We start from the raw sequence: 20,126 nt of genomic DNA, 5'->3' as shown, positions 1-20,126 counted from the left end.
ATTATCTACACGAAAATTTCTTCGCATCGTACACGAGGTTTCAGATCTTTAATTTATTCTATATTATGGTCTTTTCTATACTTAATAACTGCATTTCCAATAGCCCAATTTATGTGTGGTTGTTATATAAGCAGAATTAGTGACGAATTAGTATTATTTGTAACCCTATAATTGGATAATCTTCTATCAATAAGTTATTGCTATAGAAAAATCAAAACCTGACAACAATAAACAAATAGCTAGGTATAGTACATACTTCTTAGTTATAATAATTATGTATATGATTATTATATTTCTGTAATATAAATGTATAATACATTTTTATACAAATATGTAATACATAAGCAGTCATATACTCATATAGTTAAGTGAAGGTTCGATATCATAGCATCTCAGTACCTCCCCCCCAACCCGAAAAACATTGAGTTGTATGTACATCGCGGGACCGTGTAAATAATTAATGAATGTATAAGAAATGAGAATACATGTAATGCTATATTACTAGTTTAGTCAAACTTTTAAGCTATATAAATTTATCATGGTTATTATAGTTGAAACAAATTCTCAATCTTGGAATATGCACTTTTAACCATGATATACCTTATAATTGAGTATGAATAAGTTATAAACAGTAAGGTAATAAGTAATAACACTAACAACTAATAATATTATTCATGCAAAAACAAATTTTTAATGAGTTTGTCAAACTTCGTCTTTAGACAACAATACAACAATCAAAAAATTTAAAAAAAAAACTATCTTATAATCTAGTCGCTAGTTAAAAGCTTATTATTTCTGCACACTGTACCTATGAATTATTATAAATACCTATCCTATCATTTACTGCGATTACAATTTACTAGTATTACGTATTACTGCTTAATATTTGTATCACAATATAAGTCAATACTATTTACAAGATTTATTTAGATTTTATTATTATTATTTCGTTTGGTTCACTCACTTGTAATATAATTTATTGTTGTCGTTAATTTTTATTTAATTACTTTAAATAATATTCGAATTCAATCAATAAAAATTCGAACAGTTAATTGTAGTTATACAATATTAGCCTATTAATAATTTCTATTACTAGGTAAATATTAATAATTACTTAAATGTCTTGTAGTGAATAGTATAAGACATCAGTTAATCATCAAGTAACCTAACATTATGATAAAATTATCAATCAACTGATAAAGAATACGTTAAAACAATTTTGAAGATAAATACGTTTTTCGTTTTATCGTTATTTTTATTTTTATCTTATTTTAGGGAAATGCCGAAGGCCTAGTCAACTCCGGTTTAAGTCTGTGCTACGTAATCCCGGGTCCATGCCCCTTTCCTCGGTCTCGTCCCTTAGGCGTGACAAAAGAGGAATTAAGTATCCGGGAAAGTGTTTAGTAGAAGTTTGTTAGTGTGGTTTTGTGTACGTGCAACGAATACAGCATCAATTACACATTTTCATAGCCGCTTGCCGTCCCCCTGATTGTTTTCGTATTCAAGACGAATCCGTGTGCTGGGAAATCCTGTCGAATAAGTTCACAACAGCTCAGTGCAATTGGACAGGTCGTTCTTAGGATTTACTTCTCCGACGTTAATCAAGTTCTTTCTCTATAAAATAAATTTCATCTAATCTATTTAATATTATTATGTTATATATATAGTTAAAAAGTCTATAAATGCTGAAAGTTAGGTTAGGTTATGTTGCAAGTATTTAAAAATGAGCGATCAATTTAAAACGTATGAATGTCGATAAAAATATTATAGTGAGTCCATAATATCCAATAATTTAATAATAATAGGTAAGTAGCTTATGTACTTAATGACATAAGTCATAAACTACCATAAATCATAATTATATGTTTAGTACCTACCTAATCTTTTTAAGTATTCGAATAAGTAAATATAGTAATATAAATAAGTTGAAGTACCTATACCTGTAAGTGGTTAAAAAAAAATGTATTTAACTAGACAAAAAATAATTTTTAAAGTACCTATTGTTGTTTATATAATATTCATATACTTTTGAAAGAAAGTATTCTGAAGTTTTTGAAAATTATTTTTAATAGGTATGTACCGAAAAAACTATTTATGAGAAACTTTCAGTCCTCGTTTATGAGTTGCAGACATTTAAAAATATTATAACATTTATACATAAAATATAATGCATTTTTATATTTTATTTAACATTTTCACAAGTTTAATTATTTCCGATAATTATCATTTGTCATTTTTGATAACTTGCATTATATAATATCATTCTCGTCTCTCAATCTTTCTTTATATCTATATTACTATAAAATACTACTGTAAATGTGAAACCTGTAATATAATTTCTCTAGCTACCTATTTAACTATATTTATAAGTACTTAGACGAAGGATTAATGTATAAACGTTATTATAATATAATGTAATATGTATTTCAGTTTTCAGTTCTTATTGTGGATTTAACTATACGTCACACGAACACCATAGGTAAGTTTTACATTACCTACCCTCAATACCAGTTTTTATGTGATATAAGTATAACTTATATTATATAGTATATCTTAATTAACTTCTAGGTTCACGCGTGCTACGTGAATTTTTTAGTAAAATATTTTATATTACAATATGAACCATACTATACACTCTCCATTGTGTACGTTTACTCTTGATATATGTAATATGTATATGCATCACGCAATAACCATAAATGATGCATCCGATTAAAATCATTTAAGCTTATCTACGTGTTATTTTTTTCAAATCGAAATTACTTTTTCAGATTTAGATGTGGCAGATAGAAGATCGCATTTAAATTCAAAAATTGCGCTGTGGCTTTCATACGTCACCCACGATTTATGCGCATTTTTTTATTTTTTTACAACAAGGGTGTGATAGAGGGTGTCCAGCTTTGAGCAATTATTGAAGATTAGTTTTTTTTTATTCCGGGGTAGAAACTGATAACCACAAACAAAAAAATAAAATAAAACTGTAAACCGATTTAGAAATGGACAGTCCCTCTGCGGTGCGTGCACCATAAATAATCATTTTGTACGTACTTCTATTATATTATTATAATTTCTGAGGGATTTTTTTTTCCGATTGCGAATAATATATATGGTTTAGTGTGATGGATTTATAATATTTATAATATAAAATTTTAAAATAAGCCAATAACCCGAATAGTAGTAAAGGCTCTAATAAATAATCATAAAAAAAAATTTTAAATCTGCAAATCGGACGTTTCAAATACAATTTTGTACTTTGAATTTAAAATTTTACTTGTACCGCCTAAGCGCCTTTATATTATATAGGTAGTATATTTCTCTATACACTTTATTAATCAATATAACAACTGTAAATTATACGAGGTTTAAGTTTAAAATGAAAACAGTTAATAATATCAGTGGCTTATTACTTCAGAACCTTTACTATACTTATCCAACATTTTATACAATTATTATCATATTTCTAGGTTCTTCAAAACTAAACGATATTTTGTTTCTCACAAAATATTCATGATCGTTGTTAATGCCACAAAATGTATTACAACCATGAGTAAAATTGAACAAATCAGATTATTAGAATTTAAAAAAAATTAATTTCTTGAAACTATAAGAAAATTATAATATTTTAATTTAACATTTATCACCATTGACTTTAAAATCGTTCTTCTAAGCTACGTTATTCCAAAGATCTTTTTCATAAAAAATGTTAATATTATATACCTTTTTTTCAGATTTATAACCGACGACGCCGCGGGAACAGCTTTCTCATTACTTTCACGGCGCAAATATTGTATGCCTATTACCTATCAAGTCTCACATGAAACGTAGGACGCAGCGATTTGGTATTCGCATACCATTCCGTATATATATATATATATATATTTATATATAACATGTGTGTGTGTGTGTGTATTAATAGGTATAAGAACTAATAAGGGGAATCGACCCTTGTCTCTGTGCTGCAATCGGACCCTGCACACATCATAAATAGCACGACGTACTAATCGTCGTGACGATTCCGATTTGTGTACGCGATGTTATAATATTATTGTAGTGTAACATTTTATAGTCGTACTGCGGCGAGTCTCAGAACGTGACGTCACGGACGATAAAATATAATAACAACGTTTGTAATGTATTCATTCGCCGCGAACACAACTGCTCCGGTGCTTATTGTTATTTGTTCGGGTGTTTAAAAAAAAAAAAATAAAAAACCAATGAACTCTTATATATTATATTTATTCATATAAACGAGCGCGCACACACGCGCACAAACCCTTCTGTTTGACGATAACAATGGTCTCCGGTCGCGGCAGTAATAACCCGGCGGAATGAAAAATAATAATATTCGAACGAACGGTAATAAACGCATTTGGTTTACTGTCGGAAACTTCGAGGGCACTGCCACAGCGTTGATTACGATTCTATTAGCAGTCGGATTTGGCGCGTCACCCGCGGCGAGGAGAGACGGAATGATGATGGGGAGACGATTCCTTCTTTTTTTCCTCCGCCACCGATTGATACGCGAGTCGTCACCGTGCATGTGCATTTCGCGTCGTTCCCGCAGACCTTATAATATTATACCCGACACCGGCCCGATCCGCATTACTAACGATATGTGTCGTGGGCCAAGAATCAGGATCGTGTGAGCGATTACGTACCGAATGAGTATACCTAACACGGTTTAACCGATATACGCACGCAATCATGTAAATACTAATTATATATAGTCATACTGTTATACAACTTATGCTACCACCAGTTCACTTTATCATATGGATCCGGTTTGATTTCACGGGATCGGCCTATGAGTATAAAGCTATTGCCTATTGCCAATATCATATTGATGCTATTGCTAGTCTCCACTCTCGGTGTGTGTGTGTCTCGTACACTCAGTATGCAGTAATACAATATATATATATATATTGTATGTTGCCGCAGCATAATACAACATGCGACGTTATCGTTGCAAGTATTAAATATTATATAATATATACATTGTCATGTGGTATACCTACCATATATTATATTCACTGTCGTCATCTCCGTATAATATATTTTGCTCGACATATTATACGATACACGAACCACAAAGCAATATTATATATACACGCTAAAATCCACAACGCCCCATTAGCGAGCCCGTAATTGCAAGGGTGGCCGAGTGTCCCATATGTTACCTCTGTGGCTTATTTATATTATACAATTTTATAGTGTATATATGTGTCTGTGTGTATAAAGTGAAAATTTATAACGCGAAATGAAACTGCGGTTCATATTATGACTTGTACAGCTTTTGTCTCAAATTATAATAATATAGTATTGGACACTCGGAATTTCGTCATTGCACACCAACCTTATATTATTATATAGTATATAAAATATTGAACATAATTATTTTAATGGGTAAATTATAATGTTTAACGCTAAATTGTCAGACTTCTATATTAATCTATAACACTATGATATTTAAATACTCGTAGATTAAGTTATTTAAATAATAATATTAATATTTTTTTCCTCGATATACCTAGCTAATCTTGTATTCTTTTTAAAACAGTTTTTTCTTTTTTTGACAATCAATATTACTGACAATATTATGTTACTTGTAAACAATTATGATTTAATATGGTCTGGTGATTTTTGGTTGGCAGCCTTACTTAAATATTAAATAGAGATTGTAAATGGTAAACTTTACGAAATCCTGGTCTGAAGTTATTAATCTACTCAGCAGTTTAAATTTAATCCAATATAAATAAATTGAATAACGACGAGTTTATCAATGTTATATTAGGTTAGGTATTTTAAAATATTGTCAAACTCATCGCAGAGTATATAATATTATGCTTGGTGTGAATTAATTAGAGTCTAACTTTAGATCACTGTGCATGTCAGCGTGCTAAATAATTGATATGCTTACTTTAACCTTTTTTTTTATACGGGTACATAAGTTATATTTTAATAAATAATAATATTACATATTTAAAAAAATGTTTTGAATGATAATTCAATGAAGAAAACGTTTCTTAGAGACTGCGAGTTTTTTTTTTATTAAGTTTTGCAAATTGTTAATGAACATTATAAAAATGAATGTGGTATTATTAATATATATTATCACATTGTATTACAGTATAAATTGTATAATATGCATAGAAAGCGACAAAAAAAAAAAACAAAAACATAAAAACACAAGGACAAGTGGGGCGACAGAGATTTGTTGACCTGTTCCAAGGGGTTGTAGTAAATACACATAGGTCCTATCTGTCGCATGGTGGTGTATAACTGCGTGACAAATGCGCGATCAGTCCTTCAATTGCCATATAACCCACCAAAACGACCCCGAAAAAAGTTTTTTCTATCGACGCACCTCTGACGACGTACTTAAAACGCATTTCTGAGCGTTTCAGTGATGCTTTCGAATATTTCATCTAATTCAATTCTAATACATAATATATTATTTTATAATTTTTAATATATTTGGACAATGGTAGTACTCGACAATACTCAGTATATAATAATATCCCACCATAACCGTTTATTAATAATCTTTGAAACAGACAGTTGTTCTACGTGTTGAGTGTTGACATGCCCTATAAACAAATATATTACCCTATACATAGATACATTCAAATTCATAAATTTGATTAATATTTAAAAAAATGATATCTAAATTATTTTTTAAATGGTTCATCACATCGTTGCAGATACAATTTTAATAATTCATCCATATTACCCTAACAATATTAATGCTTATTATACAATAAAATTAATTTTAATTCAATTTTATACCCTTATAATATTTTATACAAAATGTTCGTCTAAAAAATATAGCGTTTGAATAAATTAGGTTAGATTTATTTATATAGTAATACTAAATCAACGTATATAGCACTGTACGTTCTTGTAAACCAAAAACTGCCACAACATTCTCCAGCCCTTTTCTAATATGATATATGCAATAAAAATAATATTATATTGTAGTATAATATTATACGTGTGTAATATATCGTTCGTGTATAACATAATAATAATATGGTTTATTGTACATTTTATTGTCGCGCCTTGTCGCTAGATTATCGAATTACGATGTGTCTCGCGGTTTATAAATTTATGTTTCATACACCATCGTACACACATACGCATACACATATACACAAACACACATATTTTAGGCATAATTTATATATATTACAATATATTATATAATAGAAAGTAGTTTTACGAAAATGAAAAATAAAGAACCAATATTTTTTTTCTCACGCCGTTGAATAGACACACTATGCGCATATCGACATATCGGTGTAATCAATTATGACTTATACGAGTAATGTGTATAATATGTATAGTCGATTCTGCGTTAGGTTTTCTGGTGGAATAAATCGTAGCCGACACGTAGTCGAATTCAATTAAAACCGGCGTAGGATATGAAACTGCCGGACGGGACGAATAGTATCGCGAAGGAAAATTGCCGAATCATCGCGTAATTATAATATATCGTTCGGCGTTTCATCGACGACCGGTTCGCCGGAGCGTCGATGACGGGCACACGTAATGGCGCTTCGATTTCCGCAAATCATACCACGTGTATATAATATACATAACATCTTTCTCACCCCAGCCCGATCTACACGTCAGATCGAGTTATTTAGACCGTTCTTCGAGTGTTTTCTTTTGTATTTTGTAATGTCTATTTGTATAATATATTAAATTGAATTTTAATCGCCGTTGAGTAAAAAGAATAAGCAACGGCGCATATACGATTTTTGTATTTTTGGATGAATTGAAATAAAACTATTACACCCGCGGGCAGACAAAAGTTCAAGTTTCCTCCCTAATACCAGAATTAATTATGAAGCGATGATAAGAGCCACAAAACTAGGCCTCCCCGAAGGCTGCTTTTCGGGTATTATTAGTCCCTCAAATCGAGTTCTTAGGATTAGTGCTAGCTTTACTCACCGACCATTAAATATGCAACATACGTATAGCATTCGCTGCATATGTAGACAGAAATCCCTTCAAATTCTGAAAGAGCTAACATTTTAATTTGTAGTCCGTTTAAGTGGTCCAAACGAAAAAATTAACAAAAAAATTTTCTAGTAGCAAGACCTGTAAAAATATTTAAATAATGTATTATTTGTACAGGTGGCAAATTAAATATCTAAAGTATCACATCTGACTTATCAACGGAACACGAAAATAATGCATACAATACTTACAAAAAAACAGAATAAAAACTGTCTGCACTTACCATATTTGATTGACGTGGTCTTGAATAAATTTCAATCGAATTCCTAAAATATGGAGGGAATCTCAGTTGGTGTAGTGGTACTGCTCTCTTTTTGTACTAACCTATTGCTATAAACCTCATCGTGAATACCTACGCTATCAACCATAACGCATTTACAAACGCGAATGAAAAATTACGAATTGTAAGTAGTATAATATAATAAATGATATGTTATTTAAACGCCACACAGTTGGAATATAGTCGTCGAGGTTATCGCCGGATTCGATTTCGACGAAGAACGAAAAAGAAAAAAGATTTTCTAGGACACGATCCAGCAGGACGCGCGGAAGGGACTTATTGCGCGACAGTCACACAACACATAGACTCCGCTGTGGCGGTTCCCATGGGGGGAGGTGAGGTTTCCTGTATATACGCGCACACATAAGTACTTTTCGGTGGAGCCAAATCATCAATAATTGTGGCTCCGGGGCAGACAGTGCGACAGGACGACTGCGACGACGACGACGATCGCGCACATTCGGCGATTCCCCAGGTGGCAAAATACCAATTACACAGTGCCCGATCAATCAATCGCGCTATCTATCTGTATATATATATATGTATTTTCAATCGGCCGGGAAAACTGATCGAATTTGGTCGGGCGTAACGAACTGAAACGAGTTCGCCGCCGGAGAATTTCATACATATATATATATGTATAGTGACACCCGGTTAATAATAAGGTTGAGACTTTGACGATTGAAGAACACTTTGGAAAGCCATTAATACTTTTCTGTACACTTGGGTTCGCGTTCGACAACTTTTTTTGCGTGTGTCATGTGTGTTACATTTCTTCCACGCACCCGTATCCAACCTGCATTTCGTGTATCCACACCGTTGCTGATGATAGTAGGAAATTAACTGTCTATATTGTAGTGCAGAATTATTATATAGATCATCTGGAAAAAATGAATCCTTAATTTATTTTGCCCGTTTTGATGTACACTCGTCGTACATCTAATTCGCCGGTTTATAGGTACCTATATTATTACATTTATCGATCTCTGAATTATAAATAACTGTATGTGGTTAGGTCACGCCTCACACGTGTATCCGTTATAGACTATAGTCGTTACTATTACACAAAATATAATATTGTATATACACACTACACTTTCGCAAAGCTACGCACGTTTCGTTAAGCTTACAATTTTGCTGAAACACGTCTAAATTATCCTAGTTGGTCCACTGCTTTTATTCGAATTCTTCGTCACGTCACGCTTTTCTAACAATATCACGTATTTAATACTCTCGGCATTGTACAACACGTATTATCCGATTTGTCATCGAATTAATTGGATATGTAATAATAATGTAATTAAAATTTACTCATCGTCGGGGTCACCACGTGGTAGATTTTTCGCAGAGATTGGAGTATCAAATATAATATAATACAATAGGAACCTAGTAACCTACGTAGAAGAGTGTACTGTGTTTCCAAACCATCCTCGAAACATTCCTGACCTTATTTTTTTTATTATTATTAAATATAAATACTTGGTGACCTGATCAGTGGCGTATTTTGGGGGAGGAGGTGTCCTCTATGTCTGGACACCCCCCCCCACCAACTTAACAAATAATAACCTAATGTATTGGTATTTTACATTTTTACTCATGTCTACCAAAATATTTATATTATTCAAACCACAAAAGTGAAATTAATTTTTTTACATCCGATGACATGTATCAAGGTATACCTATTTTTAAGCTAAGTTTACAATTTATCTATAATACCCAGCAGTTATTCCAATTTTACATAGTCATTAAAAAAATCCCGAAAAATCAGCAAAAATACACCCTTGGGTCTGGTATTGTATTTAAAATTGTAATTTTCAAAAACACCTACAACAATTTTTTTCTCGATAGGTACTGCATAATTATATTGTTATGTGTTTCCTGCTACGAAAATATGCAAAGACCTCGCCGCGGGCCGGTGCCAAAAATCACGATATTGTTCAAAAGTCAACATCATATTCGTATAAAAGATTATAATTGATTGTCAATGATCAGTTCTTACTATTGCGGTCGAAATCGACAGCAGTATGATCTGATCTCAATAATTATACGAGCGCTACTTGCTCAATCAAATTTACCCTGTCAAATAGGGTCTGTTTGAGCGAAAACTAGGTTTTTTAAAAATGTATATACCACGGGTATGGGCACTGTGTATAGTATAGAAGAAGCTCTCGGCGAAGACAACTGCACAATAAATAATTCTATTGGCCGGTCAAACGACCACTGCCCGGTTGCGGGGTAATAATCTGACATAGGTCCATCAGTCGGCCACCGTTCGCGAACACGTTACGATATCGGACGAGTGTAATTATACGCATACAATATAATAACATTATCGTATACACCTAATATATATATATATATACATTATAATACGTACGTATAGTAACTCTGCATTATATACATATATCCGTGTCCGCGGCGTATGACTCAATGGCCGTGGCGAAAAAGGCGAGCGTAACCCTCGCGGGTCGCCGCGTATGCCGTATATATATATATATACACAATATACGTATATAGTGCGTATATCGTATAATACGGGCCGGCATATGCGCGATGAAAAACGTTCCATATGTTGTGCGGAAAAGGTTGATTAACGCGGCCCCCGTCGAGCGCGCACAAATATATATATATATAATATTATAACGGCGACATCGACATCGACGACGACGGCGACGGCGACGACGTCGACGACGAGTGGGTGAGGGTGCAGCGCCACTCGTGATCCGCACAAAAGGATCGCGAGCGGCGGTCGTGTGTGTGTGTGTGTGTGTGTGTGTGTGTGCGTACATGTATTGTGCATTATAATATATGTAATTGTGTGTGCGTGTAAGTGTGAGCACACCGCATCTGCCGCGCGCGAGACTATTGGCCGCAACACATGTTAGCTGCCCGCGACGCGTAGCTCGTTAAACGTTCTGGTCGCATCGGGCGGGCGGGCTGAATATAAAAAATTATTATAATGTACAGAAGAGCGGCGCGGTGTCGTCCGGGCGGATCGTGATCGATTCCGCGGTCCGGTCGATATTTATTATTTGTATATGAAAATAAATAATGTGCGCGCGCGCGTGGTCGTCGGCCGGATAATCGTTTTAATCCGACGCCGCGGCTGAAGAGAACCAGATGTTCGCGGCCCACGAACCGTCCGACGCGAATTGACTCCCGATGGATTGCAAACCGCCCGCGTCCCGACACCGCAACCTCTATGCTGTACCCCCCCCCCCCAACCCCCTCGTCACGACGACCCCAAAGACCAATTTTTCTGTGACTTCCGAGATTTTTTCTTTCAAACTATTTAAAGAAAACGTCCCAGCCTCCTAGGCAACACTTGTTAGGCCCGTTTCACATGTGCGCGCACCATACGCGACGTATCGTACGCGCGCGTTTTCTATTACATTATGGGTTAAATACATACGCGCCACTCCGGCGATAGCGCGTTTCCCCGGCCGGTATAGCGCGCATGAACTTAATCAATGTAAACGTACGATACGCGTCCACGTGAAACGGGTCTTGCCTACTGCATCTGATATTACCACGATTTAAAATAGTATGGTTGCCCGTCGACTATAGTAAAATGGCTTATCATACGGCCCCCAATCAGAAACCATCTTAAATCATGGATATCACCTATCATGTCATGTCATGTTGGGTGCAGGCGTGCAATGTCACATCACTTGTTTATATTTTTAGATAAATAAGACATGCATAAGAAAGAGAACCTGGCTAGTTTTCTATATTGTATAACTTGGACATACTTTTCAAAAAAACCGCAGATAGGCGTAATAAGTACTACTTGTCAGAGATATGGTTTTCGGCATTATAATCGTAATAATATAATAACTGAAATCTAGAATCTAGATGTATTTTTAACTTTATATAAGGTTTGTATTAGTTGTATTAGATGGGTACATAAAAAAAAATCTATGCAAAATCGAGTATTCATTTCACATTTGCAACTCCTATTGTAAATACTTACTGATAATTCGAATACAAATATTCTATTACAGACCTTATTGACTTTTAATGACTATTTTCAGAAATTGTGCACGATATGATGTGTTGACATGTTTGTGTTTAGCAATTCGGATATATATAAAGTCTATTTCAATAATATTTACATGTTTAACTTTGAACTTACCGATATATTTACTTTATATAGCCAAATAATTAATTATCAAGTACATATAGTAACCTTAATAAAATCGTGTATTGTGTTTTAAATTAAAAATTAAATATAGTAAATATTCTATAATCATATATAATAATGTCTTAAGTGTTCTTTAATTATTAAATTTAATATGCTTCTCTGCTAAGTGAATTTATATTATGAGTTTGTTTATTTACGTAGGTATTATTATTATATACTGACATACTGCAAATACTAAATGGCAAATGCACCAATTAACCACTGTATTAATCGTCTAAAATGTCTAAACAACAATTTTTTCTTGTTTTTCTAAAAATATTCTTTTTTATTCGTTATTATGTATTGATTTAAATTTAACAATACTTATGATAATAACTATATTTTACTTAGCATACGGACGTGTCATGTCAATAGGCGATGTCAGAGAAGTACATGCGATAAATGCATTTGTAAACGAATTACAACTACAACTGTTCTAATCAAAGTTTTTATCATTCCGAACGAACCAAAAACCATTTAGTCTGGGGACGCTTTTTTTAAACATACTCTAACAAAATACGAATGACTATTAAATTGACCTGCCAGCCGGGATTGCCCGAAGGGTGAGACGACCCTTCGTTACAACAACCAACCAACCACCCCTTATAAAGGGCCACCTGTTCTCTGCAAGTGCGATTCATTATGTCCCTTCGTATACCCTCTTGTGTGACACTCGTTTATCGAAGTGTTACGAACCTATGAAAGAAGTGGTAGAATAAAAAAATAAAAATAAACCCAGTTACATTGAAATGTGATTATTTGACCGTGTCTATATCCTATTGACTATTCAAAATGTACACCTAGCTTATTATTCCACTGTATCATTTTCTAGTTATTTATTTTGTAGATGACAAACTGGTTTTAAAGAAAAAAAAATATTTTATCACAGACAAAATATAAATTAATTTTAAAAGGTTTATAATCAATGATAACCAAAAACAATAAAATACAATGAATAAGTACACAAATGTGTTTAGAAATATATTTTTATTAAACCAATGTGATTTTAATTAACATTTAAATTGTTAATATGACTAACTTAAATATATAATAAGAAGTCTATTTACTTCTAGTACTTATTAAGTACAGTTGCTTCTTTACAATACTCTGACATTAAATACATAGGTATTTTTAACTTACGAGGTTGATTATTGGATACTCAACAGAAGGTTTTTTTTAATTAAAAAAATAAGTAAACATTGCTGTCAGCCAATAGAGTATTAGATGACGTTATTTATTTTAATAAAAACTTACTAAAACTTTTGAAATGTAATATTACTTACTACATACTTAACGACACAAAAACTCATTCCATAATTATTTTTACCTAACAATTAAACTACATATAATTTAAACTGTACTAATATGTTGAAAATATCATTGAAATAGATATATAGTTAACAGTAATATAGGTACGTATAATGAAAAAAAGTATCGAGTCCCTACAATTTTTTTTTTTTTTAATTACAACAAAATTACTAAAATTGTTTTTTTTGTTCCATATATTCTAATCAATGTAAGTACAACTAACCAGAAATATTGTGTTAAATTTGTAAGCGCTTTAAATGCTTTAACTAAACCTAAATATTGTTAACAACGTTTATAAAAAAAAAAAACTAAAAAAAAAAACAAAAAATTAAATGTATAAATAGCTCAAAAAGTTCTGAAATATAAATAAATTTGTTCTGTGTCTATAAAATGCTATTTAAAATATTTAATGAAAAATTCAAGCATTACGATATCCAATTTTCTACAAAAAAAACCTCGCTCAAAGTTGAAGTTTGGATCATTTTTATTGCTCCAAAAGATAATAATAGAAAAACAATTTTTAACACATCATTGTAAAACCAATTTATTCATCGCTTTTCGGATGTATGATAATCTAAAAAAAATCACTATATAAATATGAGATTAAAATTACAGCACTCATATTAAAATTATATTACTTTATTAGACTGAAATTAATTAAACATAAATACATATAGGATGTGAATGATGAATATAATTAACATAATATTTTTTAAATACAACGAATTTAATAATGTAATACATATTATGCAGTGGTAATAGTATTTTTCATATTATATTAAACTATTGTCACTCCTTAGAATACAATAATGTACCTATATTATAATTATAGTATCTATATTAAAATTATTGTATATACAATATTATAACATTAATAAAAATATATTGACTATGGCCTATGGGCATATCACGTTAACTTAAAAAAAAAAAAATTAATAATAATAATCAATTATATGAGCGAAATATTTTCCTCTTTATCGACATATTTTGCTCTATTTACTTAGATAAAGTAAAGGAAAATAATATTATTAGTATTTAGATGTATTATAACTGTATATGTTACGGTAATTTATAATATGCTATATTATAGTATTGGAAACGAACCGATGTCTGTCGGAGAGTATTGTATTATATTATATCAATGCAATTCAACATAAGATAGATCTCGGGAGACCAGATAACACACTCTGGGCTGGATTTCCTGAGCGACACGACTTGTTCGTCCGGCGTAATAAAGTTATTATCGCATTGTTTCCTCCGCGAACGGGGAGCCATTAATCAGCGAAAACGGTACCGTCTTGCTTTGCAATCTGCATTTCAGCCTCATTAACTTTCATTATATTATACACGCGGAGATATGGCGCACACAACTGTAAGACAAACGGCGCACTAGCGTATACCGGAGTCCCTAGACAATGGTTTAACCCTTAAAACGTCCCTTGGAACACATACCGCACATGTATAATATTATATTAAATACTTCTGTGTTTCCGCGTAATATTCTATTATCTCTTCCATCTGGTGTTTGAATATGCCCGACCAGTCCTTCTCTCGACTCATTTACCTCTTTCGGTCGTTAACTCGCCCTTAACAAAGTTCTTTTGTTGTACTACGATGCCATGCGATTTGCAAACATCGTCTGCATGCACAAAAAACCCAAACCGAAAATATTTTTAAACATTTGTATTTCTTTTGCGAAAGTGCGATAACATGACTCATCAATTATGAATAGGTATATAAAATATTATTAAATATGTAAAAAGATACTTGATGTAATTGCAATTTGAATAAGGTAATTAAATTTTGCGAAAAATGAAAACCCATACCTAAATATTATGACACATTTGAATGATTTAAAATGATATTTTTACATGGATAATACAATAGCAGATCATATATTTTTGGTTTATTCAGTTTTACTGTGCTGGCTGCAATAAAATTGCGATACATGGAAACGGAGCTTGTGATGTTTTGCCATGTCACGTAAAACAATGAACCCAAAAATGAGCTGTGACAAAAGTAAAAAGCACATTATACCTTGAACAGCGATTTCAACCGGCATAGTATTCAGGCACAAGAATACTAACTGTAGAGGTAATTGGAGGATCAACGAAAACATCCAAAATGCAGCCAAATCTGGAATCTAACGTAACAAAAAATAAAATAAAAACATTGTTGACATTTAAAGTATTACTAATGGCACATTAAGAGAAGTCCTAGTGGGTAACATACCCACTCTCTAAACAATTTCATTACTTTTTCATTTAGATTTCCTTGAACACCCAAGTACAATCGAGCGCATTCTAGAATCATTATCAAAAATAATGACACGCAAATTATAGTTTGGATCAACATGCTTAAACAACCCAACTAAAAACAAATTAAAAATAAATATATTATATTTAAATATCAATAATTTAACTATAAATTTACCACGAATATTACTTACTTTAAATGAAATCAACGATAAGAACGTATAAAGCCAAAATGGAAAGTATACAATGTTAAAATACAGTGACATTTGCAGTGGAAGACTAGACACAATTTCGTTCCCTAAAATTAAAATTCAAAGTGTATGGATTTATACTTCTTTTTTTAACTATTAGCAAAGACAGCATTTAAAATAATATTTTGAATATATATGTATTTAATATTTATATAAATACTGATATTTATATTATATTTTAATATTTTAATATAAAATGTCACGAATAAATTGCAAATACTCCCATTATTAAGAGACGAAAATTATATTTATTTACAAAATTAACCACGTACCAAAAGCTGGCCCGATTTTTTCTTCTGGCGGAAGAGATGGAAATATACGATCAGTAATGTTCATCATTGTTTGCCGCCAACTATCACTCATTATTAATCGTTATTAACAATAAAATTGATGTAAGTAATAAAACTAAAAAAAATCATATAAATTAAAATATTGCTGTTAACAAAAACCTGCTCAACAAAATATTGTAAAATATATTTGTTTATCCTTATGGACTTGATATAAGTTTATACACAAGAAAATATAATAGTACAACACTTATTTAACAACAATTCTCTATAAATTATTGACAAATTTTCCACGAAATTGGCTCACTGACATTCGATAAATTGAAAAAATGTACCAATATTTAGCAAATGAATTAAAAATAATATAGCTTTTAGACTTTGCAAATCAATATTTTCAGATGCTATAAGCAAAGCAATAAATGTATTAATTTTAAAGTTATGTTTTTTTACACATGTGTATTTATCATCATCTTTTAGAACAGTAAAAAAGAATCGACAATAATCTGTTCTGTAAATTATTTTGTACTTCTTGTAGTTGAAAATTTATGGCAAAGTTGAGCATACGTAATTCATATTGAAACCATATAATATCTTAAAAATATATAATCACATATTTTTATAGACATTTAAAGTTCAAATTTAGACGAAGCATTCCATAATACAATAAAGGTATCTAAGCGAAGAATAGCGATTTTAGTATTTCGTTATAATTCAAAAATTTAAAATACCATATTACTATGCATACTATTACTATTGTCTATTACTTAAAACTTTTACCTATAATTTATTTATTATAATTTTAATTTGCCTACACAATATTTTCAAAATATGTAGATTTCATTTAAGCTATATTATATTTAAGCCTATTTATACCATAAATTTTACAATCAAGTGATAATGACTCAAAAGTTAATAACAATAATACATTTTACAAATATATAATATTGAAATTGAAAACAATTTAATACATATTAATATTTAATAATATGCTTAAATTCGTTTTTCGTTTCAATGATGTAACATGAAATTAAAATTTAACACATCCAATCATACATACAATGACGAAGTACACTTGATACCTACTGTACAGTACTACGATGTACAGCAAAGCGGTTAACTACTTTCCTCTTTTTTATTTTGATATTCAAAATAACAAAAATAAACACAAATAACAATACTGATAATTTATTAGGGATACCTAGCTGCCTAGCTAAGTAATTATAATATTATGAGAATAACAAATTGTTAAATTAACCTTAAAATTCAAATAGCTAACTCCAAGTGGCTTAAAAATTGACAACAAATAAATTAAGTTTTACGATTTACTAAAATGTTATGATTAATAAGCTTATCATATTTAAAAGAACATAGATTAGGTTATATATTTAACGTATATAGTTTACTATTGATTCATTAATTTTTTAATTAGTTGTTTTATCTTTTATAGTGTCCACGTTTTGTGAACGACCACGAGCTAACTATGAATTTTAATAATATTTTAGATAAGTAAATCACGTGGTACACATTTACACAGTTAAGCATAAATAATCCAACTATAAACTACAATCTACTATTATCTATTAAATATTGAATAATATTATTACCTATGTACTTCAAAGTACAATTTAATGAATTGTCAATAGTTAATATCATCTATAACATATTTAATTATATTTAAATTTATCTAAAAAATTTTAAAAATAAACCATGTTTATAATATTGCAGTCGGAAAAGTCGAAATACAATAAATTATACTATAGTAGTGCAAGCACACGATAGTTAAACAGTAGTGTGTAGTGAATAATGAATATAATAAAATATTAAAATGTATATTTTTTATTTCTTAATGCTTATGGAAACAATAAATATGCAAGGTAAGTAAAATTATATTAAATTTTTAACTTGTACATAATGTATAGACTTAAAGTAATTAAATTAAATAAACATTTACAATATTGACTATCTACTTAATATAGGTAGGTACCTAATAAAAATATCATTATTAATAACTTTACTATACCGTCTATACCTACGTATAATGCCTATATTTCATGGCGACAGTTTACCTGTTTACTTACATGTTAAATTGTTAATGATAGATTACAGGTATAGTATTGTAAGTATAGTTAATTATTTGTCACAAAATGTTTACGAAGTTAGTTAACTTTTTGAATGATTGCCAGTTAAATTAATTTATAAATATAATGTAGAAATGTAATTTTTATAATTCGTACCTAACGATAAATCAAAAATGCTTGAGATATTCAGCTATAGTGTAGAATCACAATTATGGTTAAATAAATATATACCTACGTACTATTGAAAATTCTAAATTTGTCTCTGCTACTGCACACAAAATCGAAAGATAATACAATAACAAAAATATTTTTTCACGGTTGTATAACATATATTTTATTCATCGCCAATAATTGATTACATAAATCATGGAGTGCTTAAAAATCAATAATTCGAATTGACACAAAAAATGTATTATATTATATAAGGAAAAAATAAAATATTTACCAAGAAAAATAAAATATCAGCGACAGCAGCAACAGACAAGATTTTACTAGCACATTTACAATTTTAACTACCTAGTACTTATACGCGTTTTGATTGCGAGAAAAAAATAAACAAACATTCGCTGACGAGAGCCGTTTTGTTTTCCAGCGCGTTACCATGACATCGGTGCACACCTACGACCTACCACACATACCAGAAAAAGAGAATAATTATGTAGGTACCTGGATATATTTTGTTTGAGCATATAAATTCAAAACAAACGGCGTTTTAAAAATTGATGTCAACTTTATTTCGATTGCTCGAACCCTCGAACTAACTCATTCCCATAACGTACATCACGGATAACGTTAAGGGTACCGAATCTGCTATTACTTGTAATACTCAACGATACTGAAACGAATTTATATAGTTTTGAAATTATCATAGTACCAAACCAAAGGTTAATAAAACCTTTAAACCTATAATATACTAACTTCTGGGTAGCAGGTAGCGGAAACCTAGCTGTGTAAGACGGACACTCAGTACCTACTTAAACTGAGTTAACTAAATAATTTTTAACTTATCATGCTAAAAGTTGTCTAAAATCTAAATCATTATACATTATGAAATATCTAAAACTTCAATAATAAAATTTTTTTTTACCCAAATCGTACTTCAAAATGTTCACGATGGAATAGGTACACATAATCAAATACAACAAAATGCATCATTCATTTATAATAAATATATTTCATAGATTTAATTAGGTACCTAATAATAATGTATAAGTCTTTAACAAAAGTTTTATTCTCATTACTAATAATTACCTTTGGGTATAAAAATAAAATAACTGTAAATGATTATGATAATTTAAAATTAAACATTTAATACAATTTATAAAATAAAAATTAAATTTTAAATAGGTACCTAAACCTAATAGCTTAAATAAGATTTACATATTACATATAAATAATTCAGATAGTATGATAGAAGATATACATATAAATCTTAATACCTAGTCATAGCTTACTAGGTAGG

The 20,126-nt window shown here is 30.7% G+C and overlaps 1 protein-coding gene across 2 annotated transcripts; it reads right to left on the bottom strand.

Annotated features, from left to right (window-relative positions):
• Nucleotides 1–14,757: 14,757 nt before the first annotated feature.
• On the bottom strand, nt 14,758–19,196 carry LOC113549532 (transmembrane protein 17-like). 2 transcript variants are annotated; one of them, XM_026950881.1, is made up of 6 exons: nt 19,110–19,196; nt 16,572–16,704; nt 16,243–16,346; nt 16,050–16,163; nt 15,881–15,936; nt 14,758–15,801 (listed from the first exon to the last, which is right to left on the bottom strand). In XM_026950881.1, the coding sequence occupies exons 2-6, from the start codon at nt 16,660–16,662 to the stop codon at nt 15,627–15,629; spliced, it is 540 nt and encodes a 179-aa protein (XP_026806682.1). In that variant the 5' UTR covers nt 16,663–16,704; nt 19,110–19,196; the 3' UTR covers nt 14,758–15,626. The 2 variants fall into 2 exon arrangements, with proteins under 2 accessions (XP_026806682.1, XP_026806681.1); XM_026950880.1 differs by having other exon boundaries at nt 14,758–15,936.
• Between the last annotated feature and the right edge of the window lie 930 nt (nt 19,197–20,126).

This window comes from Rhopalosiphum maidis, chromosome 1, assembly GCF_003676215.2.
Source record: "Rhopalosiphum maidis isolate BTI-1 chromosome 1, ASM367621v3, whole genome shotgun sequence".
Lineage (NCBI taxonomy): Eukaryota > Metazoa > Arthropoda > Insecta > Hemiptera > Aphididae > Rhopalosiphum > Rhopalosiphum maidis.
Note: the sequence above shows the minus strand (reverse complement) of the source record. Positions and strands in the feature narration are given on the sequence as shown.